Source organism: Haliaeetus albicilla, chromosome 19 (genome assembly GCF_947461875.1).
Source record: "Haliaeetus albicilla chromosome 19, bHalAlb1.1, whole genome shotgun sequence".
In the NCBI taxonomy this organism is placed as follows: Eukaryota; Metazoa; Chordata; class Aves; order Accipitriformes; family Accipitridae; genus Haliaeetus; species Haliaeetus albicilla.
The window spans coordinates 23,387,030-23,407,340 of record NC_091501.1 but is presented as its reverse complement, the minus strand read 5'-3'; the positions used below and the strand labels follow the sequence as shown (position 1 = coordinate 23,407,340).

The 20,311-nt window shown below is 40.1% G+C and overlaps 1 protein-coding gene across 1 annotated transcript in view; it reads left to right on the top strand.

The window, feature by feature from the left end:
* Positions 1 to 20,311, top strand: part of VWF (von Willebrand factor) — a 144,822-nt gene that overhangs the window by 67,106 nt on the left and 57,405 nt on the right. The window contains exons 24-30 of the mRNA XM_069806803.1: positions 1,112 to 1,231; positions 1,839 to 1,995; positions 2,632 to 2,790; positions 4,004 to 4,139; positions 6,806 to 8,145; positions 8,860 to 8,979; positions 11,226 to 11,369. Coding sequence (XP_069662904.1) covers positions 1,112 to 1,231; positions 1,839 to 1,995; positions 2,632 to 2,790; positions 4,004 to 4,139; positions 6,806 to 8,145; positions 8,860 to 8,979; positions 11,226 to 11,369 — 2,176 coding nt within the window. The remainder of the gene's footprint in view (positions 1 to 1,111; positions 1,232 to 1,838; positions 1,996 to 2,631; positions 2,791 to 4,003; positions 4,140 to 6,805; positions 8,146 to 8,859; positions 8,980 to 11,225; positions 11,370 to 20,311) is intronic.

Sequence of the window (20,311 nt, the reverse complement as noted above, 5' to 3'; positions counted from 1 at the left end):
AAGATATAGGAGGGGATATAAGACCTTATTGCCATCTATCACTGCTTCTGAATTTTGAGGTCACCTGCTATCTGGAAGTGTTATCTATGTCGTGGTGCCGGAGATTAGATGATTTTATGGGGTTCTAGTTATGCTACACATGAGAGTATACTTCCTCTTCTCCAAATACAGAGTTTTGAAAAAATGAGGTTGAATAATAAATTTGTCTTGAGCTGACAAAAGTATTTCCAAAACAAAAAGTGAGAGGAAACAACTTGAAGACAACTTGTTTTGACCTTTGTAAAATGAAGCATTTTGTTCAGATGATGCTTTTAGGGCTGAAAACTTTCTCTTGAAAATTTGTCTAAATTTTCAGAGAGAGAGGGGAAAAAAGGCCTCTTTTAGATCTTTCCTTAAAAGATTTAAATTATCAGAAACTAAAATGAAGCATTTCTTTTTTGATCACATGAAATCTTTTGGGTTAGTTTGCTAACATAGCCACAGTATTATCTTGCTAAATGTTGCTTTTTTTGGTATGGTTTGATTGGAGCGTAGAAGAAGTTGCAATAATGAGGAGTGAGACCGCAGGGTAAGACCGAGAAGGATCAGCTTCTTGTTTCAGTGTAACAGGCACACGACAGAACCTGCAGACTGTCTCTGTGATAAATGCCATGTCAGTACTAGTGCTCCTTGTTCTTAGACAAATTAAACGGGAGAGGAGGAGACTACTGAGCCATTCTTAGTCAGCAGTGGCCTTAGGTATTGTCTGCTGAAGACTGGTAATATCTGTGAGTCTTGTGGGCCTTCTGTAGAGATGTGAAGGATCATTTTTCAGGATGGATGTTTGGTTCAGTGGGAATTCCTGTCATCCAATCGTCTATGTTATCCAAACATCCAAAACTGCAGCGTACAAGTAAGAGCTGGAGAAAATGTAGGGGGTGACCTGCTCTACTCGGTGTTCTGCTGTGGCAGGATCTGTGCCTGTCATACAACAGGTTGAAACTTGACTCAGAGAAACAATTTCCTTTGTCATGAAAAATGTCTGGTGTTAGTGAATCTCTTCAATTTGAAGAGTCCCGAGGTCTTGAAGGCAAGGCTAATGCAATGTGTGCTTGTCTCTTACAATATTAAGCCCAACCGGGAACAGACCTTGATGTCTCCGCTGTGTAATGGAAACATAGTGAAGCAGGTGATGGTAGAAACGTCATGCAGCATTTTGTCTGGGGATCTCTTTGAAGAATGCAAAAAACTTGTGAGTATTGTGTCACGCATTTGACATTCTTCAATTCGGCATGATTTCTGCTGACACTGATTAGAGCTGAGGGGAAAAATATGGTTGTGCTGACAGCACACAGGACTTGGAGGAGGCTCACTAATTGGTGTTCTCATCTCTGACCCTGTCCTGTAGCTGATGCTTCATGGGAAAATGCAGGATACCACCTAGTAGCAAGCTATAGAATAACTTTTGCTTGAGAAAAATTTTACTCTAAAGCCCAGAGACTGGCACATGAAGTCAAGCACAAGGGTTAAGATTTGAGGGGAGGGCGAGCTGAGCTAATGTAATGTGATTCAGGCTGCATTCTACCCAAGGTGCTGCACAAGAGGGCAGGGCCCAAACCCATACAAAGTTACTCCATATGGGGATTATTAAGGGACAATAAACTTCAGTGTCTGTAGCAACTTCAACAATGTGGCCCAATTTAAGTCCTTGCTAACATCAGCAGAAAGACCCGCACTGATTGATGTGGCACCTCAACTCTTGGCAAATGGAGCAGCCAAACCATCTGAAGGCTAAATGTGTCTAGAAGTAGGTGAGGGGAATCACTGAGTGTGCTGTACCCCATTTTTCTCTTTTGCAGGTGAATCCTGAGCCCTACATAGATATTTGCACATACGACACTTGTGCTTGTGAATCTATTGGGGACTGTGCTTGCTTCTGTGATGCTATAGCAGCCTACGCACATGTCTGTGCACAAAAAGGTGTTGCTGTTCACTGGAGATCACCAACTCTGTGCCGTAAGTACAGGGTAGATGAGGAAGAATTGGGTGAAAAGGTTCAAGCTTTTAATCAATAAGCTGGTGGCTTAGATAGACTATTCTCATCCAGCTCTGCTCCCACTGATGTCCAGAGAAGTTCACTTTAATGGGACTGGGCTAGCAGCTCACAGTGACATTTCTACTCCCTTTTCTATTTATGTTCAGAGCCATACCTGGAAAAAATATTCCCTCAGTTTGGGGCTATAATGGTCTGTGGTACAAACGAATCTAGAGAAAGAAATGGTTTCTGTAAAATATATATATATATGTAATATATTTATATTTATATATATATAAAAATATATATATATTTAATTAAAAGCTTAGAGTTTGGTTATTGCAATTGTTTTTATCAAAACCAAATATCTCTAGTCTAGAGCAAGTGTCTCATTATGTGAAAAAAGATGTAAGAGTGAAGAAGTGGCCTGCCCTAGATGTAATAAAAGAATAATGTAGTAAAAAAAATAAAATAAAATTTTATTTAAACATGAAAATCTTTCTCTTTCTATGAATGTGTGGTCCCCTTTATACCGAGTTTGGTGTCATAGTTCTGAGAGGCATTGTGAATATACTCTGGTTTGATTTTTTTTCACCTCTGATTCTTTCACTGCATAGCACAAAGCTGCGAGGACCTGAATAAACAAGAGTTAGATTATCAATGTGAATGGCGATATAACAGCTGTGGACCTGCTTGTCCTATAACATGCCAGCACCCGCAGCCTTTGGAGTGCCGTCTGCAGTGTGTGGAAGGATGCCATGTACACTGTCCTGCAGGTAAATCCATCTTTTGCTTTAAGCAGTTACTTAATGTTTTCTGCTATGCCCCTGGTAGTATTTTTTTTAACACCCCCTAAGTGTTCCTATTGCATGAAAAGAGGTCATACAGTCCAGAAATATTCACAGATTTGTACAGCTGGAGATTGCAAAAGACTTAGATGTAGCAGTTAATTCCTTAAAAGGCTTACTGATGTGTTTTCACCACAATTTCTTAGTGCATAAGGAGGAAGGTGGTTAGGCATCCTGGTTTGAGTTTGTGAAATGACCACAGTGTGTGGAGGGCATGAAGTGGTGCATGGAAGAGGAGAATGATAACACTGCCGTCAAGAATGAGGGAGGATGGGAACAGACCAATAAGGAAGGAAGACAGGAGGATTAGGGGCTGTGTAGCAACAGAGATGGTTAACTATGTGGTTAAAGTAGAGTATGAATTTGTGTTGGAAACTCATAAAATGCTCTGCTTCAGAGCAACCACTGCAGTGGGGGAAATCCATTGCCTTGACCTGCTTACTACCTCCAAGGCTTTGATGCTCCTGAGAGTGCCGAGCAGGCATCCCCCTGTGAGCATGAGCTTTTAGCTTAACTGTTCCCAACAACCATCTTGTACAAAGGGGAAAGAAAAAAATATGGGAAATATGGGATGAGGAGAGGAAAGACAGACAGAAAGGGAGAGTGAAAGACGAGCAAGATCCAAAAGGAGAGCCAAAACTCAGATGAACAAATAGCTCCTAAAGGCAGGGTGGGAAGACATGAAGGCAAAAAAGGAAGGCTATTTGAAGCTATAAAAATATCTATAAAAAGCTATTTTATGACCAAGAATAGCTATTCTGGGCCCTGGTATCTCTGATCAGAGTGAGGTAGGGGATACTGGGAGAAATAAATAATATACATGTAAAAAGGAAAATGCCATTTTCTCCTGTCATCTTAAATGCTTTGTTCTAAAGATACATTCACCTTCTGTATGGTACTAGCTGTTGCAGGCTATACACTGGGTTAAGTACTTCCAACATCTAAATAAAAGTGGTTATGAAGGAAGGAAATACTTCTCTGTGTCAAGCTGGCAGTGGCCATAACACAAGCACAGTATTCAGAACGTTTGAGCCCAACTCAGAAGCCTTGTTATGTTTTTTTGTAGCAGGGTAAATGCAATGATTAGATTTGTAATTCATGAAAATTGGCATCTTTATACTACTGTGCTATTCTGAAACAGGGAAAATACTTGATGAACTGTCCCTGGATTGTGTCAGTCCAGAAGACTGTCCCGTGTGTGCAGTTGGAGACGTCAAGATCCCGCATGGAAGGAGAATAGTTTTGCACAGAGATGATCCACAGCACTGTCAATCTTGGTATGATGGGTTTATGCAGTGAAATAGCATGCCTGTTGAGTAAGATGAAGGGAGAGAGATGAAGCACATCCGCATGAATAAGTTTTTGGACGTAACTTTAAATATACCAATGAAGATGAAGCTTGGAAACCATCTTTTATGTCAATATCTCTTCACATACAATCCGAAGCTGAAGTTTTTCAGTGACGGTAGGGATTATAGGATGTCGGCTGAATTTAAGCAAGTGAAATTCATAAATTCCTTTCAAAAAAGGCCTTTTCCCATGTGTAGGTGCCCCAACTGGCTTCGGATATCCACTTCTTTTTGTCTAAGGTGTGATTCAACATCAGTAAAGCCATCAGACTCTTTCCTTCTGCCAGTACTAAAAAATTCCTACATATAGTGCAAGATCTCAATGTGCACTCAGTCGAGAACTCGCTGAGATTATTAGCAGTTGGAATTGTGTACTATTATTGGAAAACCCATTTCCCCAAGATTTTAAGATGATATCCCATGGCCTGATCTTGCATGCATGCATTTCCAAATACGATGACATTAATGGCAGGGTGCACAATGCTGTGCACCGTGCAGGATAAGGGCATTTAGCCACAATGTGGCAGAGACTGTTTTTCATTCTGCGTACTGCCCAGTGGCATATTACGCCACGGCCTGTAGTATCTGAAAGTTTGGCTTTCTCTGGATGTCTAGACCCTTGATGGATACTTTCACTAGTCACTTGTAATGCTGTGAATACAAGAGAGTTTTCCATCTTGTAATTTGACCATATTTAATAGAAAGAGTTGTAAAACTGCAGCAGCTATTAGCCCAGACTAGCACCTTAGCTCCAAATGCTCTGAACCTCACAGAAGCTCTGAATGGGTATGAACTTTGAATTCCTGGCCTCTTGCCAGGGCTAGCGTACGTCTGTGCTATAAACCCAGGGCATGAGACTGTTATGCTAATCAATTAAATATATATATATGTATATATATTTTTTAACAGTGTACACACAGAGCCTTGAATTCCATCAAAAGGTCAAAAAAGAGTCTTCATAAATGAGTCTCTGTTCCCTAATTTTTGTAATCCTTAATAATAATTTATCTTAAATGTTGATACACTGGCTGCTGCTCACAAAAGATTTCAGAACATTAGGAAAACTTACCTCACTAGGGAAACATCCTTTTGCATAGCTGTCACCTAATTTAGATGCCTACACCATCTGTACAAACAATAGAAAATATTGCACAAAAATGAATTTTATAGCAAATATCCAAAGGAAATTGGAAACTAGAAGAGGCTTGTTCATATTAGGATTAAAATAATAAATCTTCTGTTGCTATATGTTAATGCCAAAAGTAGCTGTGCATTCTTCAATTAGGAAGATACTAAAAGCAGCTTGAAAAGAACACAGCGCTTGAACTAAGAAAACTTGAACTAAAGTGCCACGTGTAAAGTCTTTTCCTGGAAAATGGCATCTTCTTCCAGTATTGACTCATTTAGTTTGTACATTCTGTTTTTTCTCTGGCAGTGAAAACAAGCATTTCTTGGTCCTTGCTCTTTCATAAACTTTTCCTTTTCTGTTTCATGGACTGTCTGGTAAGACAAGGAAAATATATTGACTGAGTCTGTACCACCCCGTGCATGAGTACAGTCATGTTCTTTGCTCTGATAAGTGAAGTAAAGAGAATTATGCAACCAGGAATTAGAAAGGCAGAAGTGTTAAACTTGCTAAAGATAGAAAGAGATGAATTATAGACAAGCTTCTAAAAGGTGGGGTGTGACAGAGGTGAAAAATCTCATGGCAGTACAGAAGGATGAATAGTGGAAAAGGCAGAGATGGGGGAAAAAGAAAAATTGGAGCTGAGATGGAAAGGGGAAGAGAAAAATGTACTAATGGATGTGAGTAGAGATGGTGGGAGAAGACATAGGACTAAAAAGAGATAACAGCTATAGATGAAATACATCATTTAATATGAGAAAAAGGACTGAAAAAGAGAACATGATAAACAAGAGGAAGATGAGAGACACACACACACAAAAAACCCCAAAAAACAAACCAAAACACCCTGGAGGATGAACATGTGCCAAATCTGTATTCAAAACAAAATTAAGTCAGGACAAAGAAAAGGAGCATAGTGCACTTTAGAGGTAGAAAAACGGCTGTTTGTTATTTTCACTAAGGTTAAAATCTAGGTAAACCTAGCCTCCTCGCAGAGTCTGCTAAGTCATATCGGAGCTAAAAGCATCTTTCCTCCTCTAGGATTTTACTTTGTGTTAGCTGCCTCTAGTTTGCCTCATGTTTTGCTTCCTTGTGAAGCAAACCAGATCTCCCCATTCAGTCCGCCAGTGGCTTGTAGGTAGCTGTATTGCTGAAGCTCAGTGGGTTTCTAGGCAGTTTCCAGACACGAATTTTACACATTCTGCTAAAGGCTGTTATAAGGAGAGTTTCCTCTGACAAACGCATCATAGTTTGTCATATGTTTCCTGGATCTAAACAAACATGTATGAACATACAGGATTTAGTTGTACAATACCTCGTGGGGAGTTGTGTGGAAAAAAAATCATTCATATCATGATTGATTTTTGAGATATTTAACTGTTTCTGTATGGACCGTTTTTTATTATGTGTGGGTAATGTGTTGTGATAAGCATTGATTTTTTACAGTTAAATTTGCTGATTTTTGTAGTCTGTGTGAAGGGAAGAACTTAACCTGTGTAGCCTGTGAACCAGTGGAGGACACCCTAACACCAACAACACCTGCTCCAGAGGAAGACATTGAACTACCACCCAGTGAATACTCATGCAGCAAGATGATGGACTTGGCCTTCCTAATGGATGGCTCCAACAAACTGTCAGAGGAGGACTTTGAACAGCTGAAGACTTTCATAACGGGCATGATGAAGAAACTCCACATCTCCCAAAAGAAAATCCGAGTGTCAATTCTAGTGTATAGAGCTGGCCCCACGATCTATCTTGGCCTTAAAGATATCAAAACACAGTCCCAGATGAGAAAAATTGTCCAAAGCATAAAATACACAGGTGATGAAGTAGCATCCACTGGTGAAGTCCTTAAATTCACCGTGTTTCACGTGTTTGGAAAAGCAGAAAGGACAAATGCTGCCAGAATTGCAGTGCTATTTATGGCAAGTAAGTCTCCAGGAAAACTCCGCGGCATCCTCACAGCTTTGAAGAATAAAAAAATAACAGTAATACCTGTGGGGATTGGGCCGTATGTCAGTGTGGAGCAAATCAGGTTCATTGAAAAGCAGTCACCAGATAATAGGGCCTTCCTAATGAACAATGTGTTAGAGCTAATGGATAATAGGGATCTCCTCATTGATCATCTATGTGATCTTGGACCTGAAGAAAGTCCTCTGTTACAAGCTACGTCCAGTCCAACAATATCCAGTGTCTTACTTCCCACCTGGGGACTCACAGCACCACCCCCCTTCTTGGAAAAGTCTACTAGCAAAAGGCTGGACATTGCTTTTATTGTGGAAGGATCTGACAATGTAGGGGAGGAAAATTTCAATGCCGTCAAGAAGTTCCTTGAGAGGGTGATCACAGGAATGAACGTGGGACAGGAAGATATTCATGTTACAGTCATGCAGTATTCAGAGACTGTCACTCTGGAGTATTCCTTTTGGGAAATGCAGTCAAAGGAAAGCATTATTGAGAAGGTGAGGAACATACCCTACCAAGGAGGGAAGGCTACCAACACTGGGAATGCCCTCGATTACATTTCCAAACACACATTTACACAAGTGAATGGGGGCAGGCAAGATGTTCCTCACTTGGTATATATGGTGTCATCCAGTCCTTCCACTGATGTTATCACACGTCCTCCCAGGAGCATAAATGTTATTCCCATAGGCATAACCCCCCATGCAAACATCCAAGAGCTCAGAAGGATCAGTCAGCCTAATAACCCCATTATCTTGCATAGTTATAGCACACTTATTGAAGAAGCACCTGAATTAGTGCTGCAGTCGTGCTGCTCTCATAAACTTTGGACAGAAATTCCAGGTAAAGTTGAATGTATTTTCTGTGTAATTTCCTCTTTTCTCTCTCCTGTCTCTTCCATTTCCCCTTCGCATCACTGAAGTTTGAAGGTTTCCCACGTCTCATTTGGTATCTTGTTGACAAATGCCAAGGGAGGACCATTTATCTTCACCGGAGGCTGAGGATGCTGCCCTGGTTCAGCAGTACTGAGCACAGACCTGCAGCCAGCCTTCTGTAGGCTCAGAGGTCCTTGGCTCCATTTGTTAGTAAAGTACAGTAGCTTTCAGATAGGTTGGAGGGTGACAAGAAAAAAAAAGTATTCTTGTCTGCCTGCTTCAAGCAGGTTAAAATTTTACTTCCTCTTTCCTGAAGAGACTTCTTGGGGTTTTGTTTAGGTTTTGGGGTTTTTTTGGGGGGGTGGGGGGTGGGGCGGGCAGTATTTTATGTTTATTGTTGGGGTTTTGTTGTTGGTTTGGTTTGGGTTTTTTTTTTTTTTTGTTTGCTGTTCTTTTTGTTTTAGGCCCCTGAGAGTAAAATAGCATTAGTAGAAAAGCAGGAATTGAAATACCCATGTATCCCACTGAATATAAATCTCAAGGTTTTCATTAAAAGGGCATCCCACTTTCAACTGGCCATTATCCTGCTTTGTTTCCTCTTTCAGTTCTTACCAATAGATTAGCAGATGCTACTTCTGATTATCATGTATAAAAAACCTTTTTCCACCCACCCACTCCTCAGGGTTGTGCAACAAACCAATGGATGTCATGTTTCTTCTGGATGGAAGTTCCAATATTGGAGCAACAGAGTTTGAGGAAATGAAAAACTTTGTGCGGGCATTTATTGAAAGTGCTGAGATCAGTATGTATCTGTCTTTTAACTCAAACACATAAAAACATTTTGTGTTCTTTTGCTTATACAGGACAAAACAGCTGCTCAGTATAGATTTTTTAAATTTTGTTTTCAAATGAGTTATTCCAATCCCTCAAAAAAAATTAAGATTATATGGAGAAATCAGACTAGTAAAGCTTTTGGTTCAGATGCAGTTCAGTTTCCTCCCAAACCAAGCTGTTCTGGTTCAGGTGAATAAAGGTTTGACATCCAATTCAGGGAACGATGTGATGAGGAATAGCTCAGACAGCAGCTCTGCTGAGCTCTTCCCTTTATACTATACCGGACATAAGAAATGTGTGTGCCAAACAGGCGAAGAGGTCCCTGTCACAGGATGGAGATTTAGCTGAACTGTTACTCTGTGGCAGAAAAGCAAAAATACAAGTTTGGTTTTGGTTCAGTTCTGGATTAGGTTCAACAGACTTGAAAATAATAGTCCAAGTTCAATTCTGGTTCAAGTAAAAATGGATGATTCAGAGGGGGTTTTGTTCAGGTTTGGTTCAACTACAAGGTTTTGGTCTTTGGAAGAAGCATTTCTGGTTCTGACCAACCCTTTTTGGCTAACCTAGGGTGCTGGAACAGATTTATTTCCTGGCCCGTGTTGGGTGACAGATGCTTTTTGGGAGTGCTAGACTCGCTGAGCTTGCAGAGTAGGTGCTGATGGGAGGTACACCTCTAGTTAGGTCATTCAGCACAGATATTATCAGTGCAGCCAGCCTGGCAGAATGCCATATATCCTGCACATACACGAAGGGACCATGTGGCACATGTAGTAAGTTAGGACATCATATGCCCTTGCACCGAGACTGTCCACATGGCAAGGGCTGCACAGGATCCTGTGTTTTCCCAGTAACATTTCTTTTAACAAACTTGGATTTTTTTGATCAGAATTGTACTTTTTCAATTCAGCATTAAACCATTTCCATGGAGCAACTGCTGTTGCTGCTGATGTTTCCCACTGGGTGTTGACATGTTTGTATTATACCTGTGCTTCCAGAAGAGGTGATTACCAGCACTTGTACTAATTAGAGAGCTCATAGAGGAAAATTATAGCATTTCTGTAGGTCTAGAATAACTTAGATTTTTTTTTTTTAGAGATCACACATGGAAGACACTTGGTTTCTGAAAATTGTGTATATGCACGATATAGAGAAGCAAACCAAGTGAAACAAACACAAACTTAACAATAAACCAACAGACAGTTTATTTTAGCCCAGCTGTTTTCCTTATCTTTGAAGCCTGTAATAGCAGATGTTACATCATTAACAATAGGACAATAATAAAGAAGCTATGAAATGACTTCTTACTACAGCCTTGATTTTAAGATCTTTAAGACAACTATGGAAAAATTGTAAAGTATAATGAGTAGACAATATTCAGATCAATATAGGGCTGTAACATTTGGGTATGTGAAATCACAATTATTGTTAACTACATTCATAAAATTTTTACAAAGCATTGATAAAGAATAATATGCTATATACATAAGTATCTTCAATATACAGTAGAAGTCCTTCTAAGACCATGAAGAGAGGTATAACTGATCATTATAAATGATGTATTGCCCAGTTCAATTCTGCAAGTCTGATATTAACTATCTATATCAACCCTCTGTTAATAGTTTTATTCATACTTCTTTCATAATGTATGAGCGGAACCAGGATGTCAGAGAATAGCAGAACTTGGAATTTCTCTTCATTCCCCTTTGCAGGTCATGCTCTGTGGGTGCACTGTGTCCCATGCTGCAGCCTGTTGCATGCCACTCAAGTGTTGTGTGACAGAGGGAAATTTGCATGAAATGTATTTATCTGGGGAGCTTGGCCTATCAGACAAATGGGGCATCAAACTACCACTCTTGCAGAACAATGTGCACATAAAAAAAAGGGATCTTTAGAGAATTTTAAAATGGAAAAGGAATAATATTTGGAGATCAATAAAGTGCAATTCTCCAATCATGGTCAAAATGATCTGAGGTAAAATACTGCATGCTGATTCCTGACAGAAGAGCAACTGTTTCCAGCAGTACTTGCATATTTTTTCACCTGGGAATAGTTCAGTTTTGATCTTTTGATTGAAAACACAGCTTTCACACTCTGATGGAAAATCGCTGTCTAGTTGTGCTTAATGTAAAACACAACCATAATGTATCCTTTAGATTTATTTTAAGACATTTGTATGTGCTGCTTACAGTGTTTATTTTCTGCTTTCTGCTTCAGGCAATAGTTCAATTCATGTGTCAGTTCTCCAGTATGCCAGGGAAAATAATCTAGAAATTTCATGGAACATGCCTCAAGAGACTGAAAAGCTTGTAGAGATGGTGCGCTCAATTCAACAAAGGGAGCAAGGTCCTACCAGACTAGGTGAGTGATTATGTGGATGTTGATGTATAAACAAGAGAGGGAAAAAAAAAAAAAAACCAGAAATGCAAAATATAGCCTGGCTGCTATCACCAATTTATGTCCGTGCTATTGTGGTAGTGTTCTACAGTAGGACTCTCAGGTTTTTTTTAGTTCACTCATATCTTTATTTATGTACATTTCTTGGTAAAGGTTCAATTTTCTCTATTAAAATGTATTAGTAGGTTACTTGAATTAGGGTTTATCTTAATGTATTTTGGAAAGAAGACGACTGATTTCTTTTTAGCCTTGAAGTGATTCTCAGGATTTGCGTTCATTATCTCTCAAGCAAGCAAAACATAATTAAGAAGTAAAGACTTTGATCATTAACCTTTCAGCATCAATTAGTGGATTAGACATTTAACAGCAGAACTGCTTATGCTGACTTCAATAGCTGCCCTCGCTAGATGTTTGTTACTCTGTGCTGAGCCAGTGTAACCAATCCGGTTGAAAAATAACTTAGCAAAACAGTAGTTATATTCTGGGTGGTTTAGTTCCCTCATCCAAGTTGTCATGCTGGTCTCACAAGGATTTGGGCTGGCACAAGGCTGGGGATGGTGCCAGGGAGCAAGGATTGCCTAAGGCGGCACCTTAGCTGAAGCGTTACTTGTGAAACTTCATCTTCTGTTGTGGACAACTGCATCCTGAAAAGCATGTCCACTTCAATTTTCATGTGCTAAAACATAACACAGATTTCCCACTGGGTCTGTGGAAATTCAGTACACGCACATGTATCAGTTGTAGGGTTCAGCAAAAAATGATTCTCCTACGGCATATCTGATCTTTCACCAGATACCCTGAGAATTTTGTTCTTCTGGACTGGAACCACATTTGCTCTGGCAGCCGCCTAGCTTTAGGGTCCTATAAGAGTTGAGGAGTACACAGATTTTTAGGGTCTTTGGCCTACTTCAGACTGTAAAGAGTTATTGGTACAGAAAAGTGAGAAATAAAACCTGACTTCCATAGTTCGCAGGAGGATTAGCCATGATTGCTTTCTCAGCCTGGAGAAATAAAAATACCAGATGGCTGATGAGACTTCTATAGGCTCGTTGTGGGATAAATTGTTACGTACAAATAGATAAGTTTCATGAAGCCTTCCATGTAATGTGTATAGTAAGCTACACTGAACTACAGGATAAACAGAGAAAACATGGCCTTTGGGAAATGAAATGGGAGAGGCAGCCACATGACATACTCGTTAGTGATTTGTTTATGTCTCATTGGAAAATGCTCAGAGACCACGATGAGGGATGTGGTATAATGAACCAAAATGGAATAGAGTAGAAGTAGTTCCTCCCAAATGAAGTAATGAAAATAAGTCACTGTGGTCCTGTCCTGCACCTTGTAATGTGTGTGAATTCGGCTGACTGTGTAGGAGACTCAGCATCCATGGGAAATGCATGGTCATTCATGTCATTCTGTCTGTGCTTGGGCCTCTGGAAATGCAGAGGCTGCTTAAAAAGTGTAGATGGCTCAATCTGGATGTTGCAGTTCCCTAGGTAGCTTTGGAAATCTTTTCTAGCCTATGGAGGGCTTGATCAGGATTTACCTATCAAAAATATCATTACCATCAGACCAGCGCTATTTCTTCTCATTTGTGCTGGTTTCCCTATGGTAGAAACAGGACCCTGTGTAATCCTTATTCAATCATTGCTGATCCAAATCATCCTATTTTGGTCAAAAAAGCTGTATGTGCAGAGAGCAACTGTAGACTCTGTTGCCATTACTGCAGAAGTCTTATTGCAGAAAGTGTTCCCTTTTCTGTTTGAATTAACCACAAGGAAACTCCAGCAGAGAGATACATTTTATTAGTAAGAAAAAACGAAAAACTACAGAGCATACAAGGGCATAGACAGAACAAAGAAGAGCAGCCTATACCACAACGCTTTCCCATGCTTATGCAGTAAGATAACATCAGGCAAATTTTGGCTCAAGTAACCTATTGAGAAGAAGCTCTGGGGATATTCAGACACCATGAAATTGTGTACAACTTCATATAAGAAATAACTGGAAAAAAAAAGAAAAAAAAAGAAAACTAACTGCAAGCAAGAGCTGACAATATAAGCCCTCATTCAACTAAAGGAGCGATCTATGCAAGAGAACTGAGAATCACATAAACATGCCTCTGTTGAGCATTCATGAGTATTTAGGAGAGTCACAGGGAGCACATTGAGCAATCCCTACAGTAAATACCACTTAACACTTTATAAAAACATGATTTTGCTTGCTTATATCTTTACTAAAAGTAGCTCATTTAGGCTAATGTTTTCCATGCCCACTGCCTGCCTCAGACTCAAAATTTGGAGGGAGTATGATCTATGTGGCTCAGCTGTATTAAAAGCATTGTTAGGGAAAGAAATGTGTGTTCCCCTCCCCGCCTTGAGGAAAAAAAAATCTTAAATATTTTTACTGAAATTTTCTATAGTTATTAACATATTTGAATAGCAGCATTCAGCTTTGCCTGTTATGATTAAGAAAGTATAAATGTTTCCTTTCTAATCGCCCGCTGTGTTTTAGGAAGCAAAGGCCCACCATAGCACTTTTCTTTCTTCAGATCTCTGCCCTGAGCGATGCAGTCTATGCAGAATTTTCAAAAGCTTGTCCCCCTCCACCCACCCAAGCCTGTGGTTTTACCGGCAGCTGCCCTTCTCTAAGGGCTCCCATGCACTGAAGGACAGAGGTCTTCCTCACTTGCTCCCCCACGACTGTTTCTGAATTGATGGTGTCAGCTCCTTTTTGAACGCAGCTTTGCATGCCTACTAGTCTCTTCCCTGAGCTATTTTAATGTACTGTCCTGACAGGTGTGTGGGGTGGGTTTTTTTGTTTTGGTTTTGTTTTTTTGTTTGCTTGCTTGTTTTTTCAGTTCATTTCTTATAAGGTTTGTGAGTTGAATGTGGTTCTGGGGGAGCCCGGCATCATCAGAACCCCTTGGTGGTAAGAGAAATGCAGGATTTGTGACCTGTGCAGCCAGGAAAGCCGAGGAGAGGGACGGGGTTTGGGGCCTCGGAGCCTGCTCCTTTCAGTGGTGGTGGGCTGCTGGACTGACAGATCTGGGCTATTCATGAAGAGTTCAGCCATTCTGTTAATTGACACATGTTAATGCCAGAATATCAATGTGCTAAGAATTGACTACTTTAAGCATGGATCTGTGGGATCAGTTTGCAATAGCTAATTAGTTTCAAAATTAAAATAATCTACTATTTTCAGTTAAAAAAAAACCAATTCAATGCCAAGTCAAAACCCTAAATTAAGCTATAAAGACCAGCTTCAGGATTATTGTCATGGAGGGGGCTGTTCCTGATTAGACAAGTCGTTGCTTAAATAGATGCAATCTGGACTATCCACAGTCCAGATAGTGTTGGCTTTTTCTATATTTCAAGTGCTGGGGAGCCATTTATTTTTCGCTTCTTTCTCAGGCAGCTTTCAGTACTTGTGGGTGATTAAGACCTCTTGTAGTACTTTTTTTGGTCGAGATGTTGCAGAAGTGTTAGCGCAACCACTGAGGCCACTTAAGATTCACAAGTTCCCGGCAGGAACCTCCGCCTAACTGGAATCCCCTGTCTGTCACAACTCCACAGACCCTCACGGGGGCTTTACATTTGATTCCTCATTTCAGACAAAATTAAAGAAAATAACTGCAAAGGTTGCTTTTAGGAAGTTTCTGCTTTCCCTGAGGCACCCACCAAACCATTAAATGTCTGTGCATCGGTTTATTTTCCTCCAGATTGGCTTATTCTGGGATTAATCTTGTTTTTTATTTCTTGGATATATTTCAAACGTTTCTAGGGCACCTTGTGCTCTTTCAGTTCATTCCATGATGTTCATAATTGTTCCCAGTCTAATATCTGTGATTCCAATTAGCATGCCTTTTTACACATTTTTCCTCCTTTATCCAAATCATTAATGAAATTATTCAATAAGGCAGAATCTAGTGTAATTCCCTGTAGACCCTCAGTAAACACCTCCAACCCTACTCAATGGATTGTCTTTTGTCCTTAAAACTTGTTTATGTTCATTTAATCAGCTTTCAGTCCTTGCAGGAACCTCTGCATGAACCATTCTGAATTATTACTTCAGAATACGAGTCTGGCTTGAATGTACATCGGGTGACTAAAAAAAATAAAATATTATTCAGTTAATTAGCCCTTATTGAATAGCCTTGTTAAAGGCAACCAGAAAAAGGTTCTTACAAAGCCTTTTCGGACTGTCAGAAGTTCTTCATCAAACGTTCATAGTCCTAACTGAGAGAAGACTGTGCAGTGATGCCATCCCTTCTCCATTCCTCCCCACCCCCCGCCCCTGTCTTTGTAGGATATCTTATGGTTTTTTTTGCTTTAATGATCATTCCAAACATGACTTCTGTTTTGTACTCTGTGGTGTAGTCAGGAGCGTGTCTGCACTGAAAGATGGGGAGAAGGTGCTGTGCTGTGGTGGCAGCCTTTGGAATGACTGACCCACCCTTTCTAAAGTAGCCCATGTAGATCAATGTTGGTTTTGTTGTTTTTTTGGTTTTTTTTTTTTTTTTTCCTTTCTTTCTTTCTTTCTTATTCATTTGTATTTTTTACCTGGACATGCCCAATGACTAACAATCATGCCCTAATAACTGAGCTGAAAAGCTGCTGGGAGCTCAGTGCTCCTGCAAGCTAGGTCTTTTTGTTCAGTTATCCAGATAAATGTTTAGATGGTCAAATTTGGGAAGGGTGTGTATGTGTGAAACTAATTGTGGCCGTTGTGCCTGTCAGGACCACAATAAGTGTAACGTGTTAGGAGGCAGCAGGAGAAAAGAGAGCAGGAGGTCAGGGACAGATGACCAGACATGCATTCCCTATGATGTCCACTGCCTTTGGGAACAGATTTTTTTTATTGTGTGTCACAGTGCTCTCAGCTTTGTTATTCTCCTGTATGCGATGAAGGCTTTTGGCTTTGAGACTTCATCTTGATTTCTCATGGGTTGTATGTCTAGTGCCTGAAATACATGTGAGTATAGAAGTCATTCTGCTTCCAAAGCCCATTTGTTGCCTTTTTTTTTTTTTGATAGCACGTTGTGTATGTGAGAAACAGAAACTATTTGTAACAATAATACATGAGACTAACATAATTTACTCCTATGTTCAGTATGTGGGAACATGTTGGCTGCTAGTCCGGGCTTAGGTTCACATGCACACACAGAGAAAATCCTTAAAACGTGTAACCCTTAAAGTCCATAGCAAACCTCCCATTCACTTCACTGGGCCTTATATGATGCCCCTTGTCAGTGCTAGCAAATGATGTTTTGGCCACTGTCAGATATTCTTTAAAGACAAAAAAATTGTTTTGTTGTTTTATGGAGCAGGATTTAGGGTATCTTCTCTTAGCATTTCAGTTTTCTCTAGGGTCCACCACTGAAATAAACAGTTGATGGTGTGGTCCCATACAGCTAAAGAGGTTTAAGAGCTAGCTACTGCAGAAGGGCCTGGTCCCCTGCCACCTCTGTGCTGCGCACTTGTACTGCCTGCCTTCTGTAGGAAGGGAGCTCAGGGGAGGGCCCAAATGGTTGAAAACAACGCACTTTTTTTTAGAAGCGTTGCTTTTCAGATGGTGAGTTGCCTGAGACATCTAGCTGCGTGGCTAGTGGGTAGCAGTGCTGACTGGAGGGGACTGGGAGGGCATGCCCAGCTGGTGCACCCAAGGAGCAGACCCTTCCTTCTGCCAGCAGCTCGCTACGGCACTAATGCAGCCAGAAATGCATTTGCAAACTATGTAGATATGGCAGAGCAAGCTGGAGTGGAGCCAGCAGCAGCGGTGGCCCAGATGTCAGCCACTGAAGGGGTGTGCAAGGCACAAGGTGGTCTCGTAATGCCTGAAGCCATAAAGGCTCAGACCCGGTCATTGTAAAGCTAGTTTAATTATGTCCAAGATGCTGTGCACTCTCTTTCCAGCCTTCATATAGCCTTGTGCTTGGTGATATTTATTTCACTCTCAACATTTTAAATTTCCTTTATTGATATGAAAATGGCAGATTACTGTTATGTTGCAATCTAGTAGTAAGAATATGTTCAAGTTGGTTGGTTTATTAGCAGTCAATATTTTTTTATCATGGTCTCTGAGGAGTTTGGTATTTGCCTCCCTGGTGAGACGTAGAGACAAACAGCTGAGAAGTGACAGCTTCCAGCTTGGGATGGTGACTTTCTGAATCCCTCTAGCAGGACAAAAGTGTTCATTTGATCATGTCTTCAGACACCTGGCTCTTTTCTCTAAAGTTGGCTTCAAAATTAGGGGAGAAATCCAAAGAGTTTTTAGTACACTAAAACAAATTTTCCATGCATTAAATAGAGTAATTGTTTTCGGGGAGCTTTGAAATAGTCCCTGGTTCTATTACAATGGATCTTGATTTCTTTTATTAGAAATTATAAAAGTAATGGGTTTTCCAGTTTACAGATATGTATGGAAGTTTCTGAAAATTTTCAGAATTAACGGGAGAAAGAAAAATGGAGTTGGAGCACCTGGTGACCACACCAACCATGCAAAAGTCAGAGGGTCATTAAAAAAAGACAAACACAGAAATTTCAAGTGCTTTTCACAAACGAATGAAAAATCATTTGTGATTCTTACTGTGCAAAAGTTTAACCTAAAATATTTGAAAGTTAAAACCTGAAATACTTTTTTATTAATTATTTATAGGACAAAAGGGAAATGAGTCAATTTTCTGGCACAGTGACCATCCTGAAGCAATCACAGGGATTGAAACATAGTCATATTAACTTTCTGTATTTTGTTTTATCCCTTAGTTATGACAGCTAACATGCCATTCTGCATCTAACATCTACCTCTACAGTCATATAGAGTAACTACTGGACAACAAACCCATTTGTAGCAATGATTGTGAGACAGCTGTACAGGACATGAGTCAATACCTGGGGTTAGTTAATTTTTCTGGTCAGGAATAGCAGTTTGTGAAATGGAATCGCCATCACCCAACTAATAAAGATATTTTAAAATACTTTTTGTTGCAAATAGAAAAACATTCAAAATTTTGAGGTTTTCACTGGACAGAAATTCTAAAGTGCTTTCATTTCATATGTAAAATATAATTCAGACTTATAGTGGGAATGAAAATCAAATTATAGGAATGAAATGAATCTACACAGTTGGAAGAACTAAAAAGATAATCGTTGCATAGCAAGAAACAGAAGAGAAACAAGCCATTTTGTTCTTAAATTCTGTTGAAAGCTTTCTGTTGATTTTTCTCCTTTTTTTCTTTTTTTTTCTTCTGATCATAATTGACATTTCCAAAAAGCATTTTGATTTAAACAAACATGCATCTTTCTATTTGAAAACTAGTGCTTGGGAAAATACATGACCCTCTCTAGACAGGCGATTGCTAGCGGAGGTAACGGCGCGTGACAGATGAAAGCTTGCAGAAGGAGAAATTGATGTGGATCCTATTCCTGCAGTAGGTCTGACAGGGCCTGGCAGCAGTTCCTGGTGGGTCCCAACTCTTCTCTTTAGTTGTGGGCATCTGCGTGGAAAGGTGACACGTGAAGATGAGGCTAAGGAAATAGTGATAATGGGCTAACGGGGAAGAAGAGGTGGCTGGAGGTGGGAAGGGGATATGAGGCTGTCAGTCAGGGACTGTAAGGTGTATGGGACAACATGAAAGGATGGGGAAAGCAACAGTAGTTGAGAAGGGAATGTCACCTCCAAACCAGTACTGTGGCAAAGGAAACATGTGGGCTTTTTCCAGATACTTGTTCTGATTCTTCCAAGGGGTAAATTCTTCCTGAAACCCTAATGTAAGCCTTGTAGAGTTTCCAATTGCTGTTGCCACGTTATCCATAGTCAAAGTGCTAAGTGAGCTTCCTAGAGGTTGTCCATGCTTGTAGCAGCTTGGGAAAAGGATCTTTGCTTCTACAAGTGAAAAGGAGTGGGTGATACAGTGAAAGAAGATATGAAGTGCAAAGTGTTCAGGTGTTCTGGGGGTGTGCTGGTGACTTATCTATGATCTGACTTCCAGTGTTTTACAAACGTGTTTGATATTTAAAATTGTTCAGTGACTTCCTCAGGCAAACGTATTTCTGTTCCACTGTTACTGCAGATTACACAGAGGAACGATTCTTTCGAGTATTTGTTATTCACTGTTCACTGTTTGCCCTGAATGTCACATCAGTCACACGGTATCATTTCTACTTCCTAACCTGATAACTTCCAAGCCCAAACGAGCTTTTAAGAAAGCTGCATATCATGATTCCCAGTATAAATATTTGTGCAAGTACATATCTAAATACAAGTACCAGCAAAGTGCTCTCTTGCTGAGGTCATGATTTTGAACAAAAATTTGCCCGAGTGTTCACAGATGTTAAATGAAAGTGCAGCAGCTACCCATTTTTGCCAGTTTGTGATTTGGTAGCTAAGGTACAATTTCTTCGTGTGTTTTGTGGGGTTTGGTGGGTTTGGTTTGTAGTTTTGGTTTTTTGTTTTGTTTTTAATATGGATTGCCCAGTTATATTCTGGGTTAGTCTGAGTCTAGATTTCAGAGACGTTGCTGGTAGGAGGGAGGCAAGATACGCTTGTCACACCCGTAGAAAAAGTTGACCAAATTAGGGAAGGATTAGATCTTTGGGAGCTGAGCAACTTGTGTGTGCAGTTCAGGATGGTGTGAAGTTGTAGATCAGATAGCCACTTGATGTCACTGTTGTTCTGCAATTGTAGAATATGTACTTTTTCACAATATCTTTTTCCTTTTGTGTAATGCAATGGTAATGTTTCTGGAAAAGGTAACTACTAAAGTGAGGAGCGTAACTTTATCCTCGTGGCTAAGGGAAAGGTAGTAAAATTCCCATCACTTCAGAGATTGCAGAGCTAAGGATGGCCCTCCTGTGTTGGGATGTATTAATAGTACTGGTAGGTTCTTAATAGCTGAAATCTTT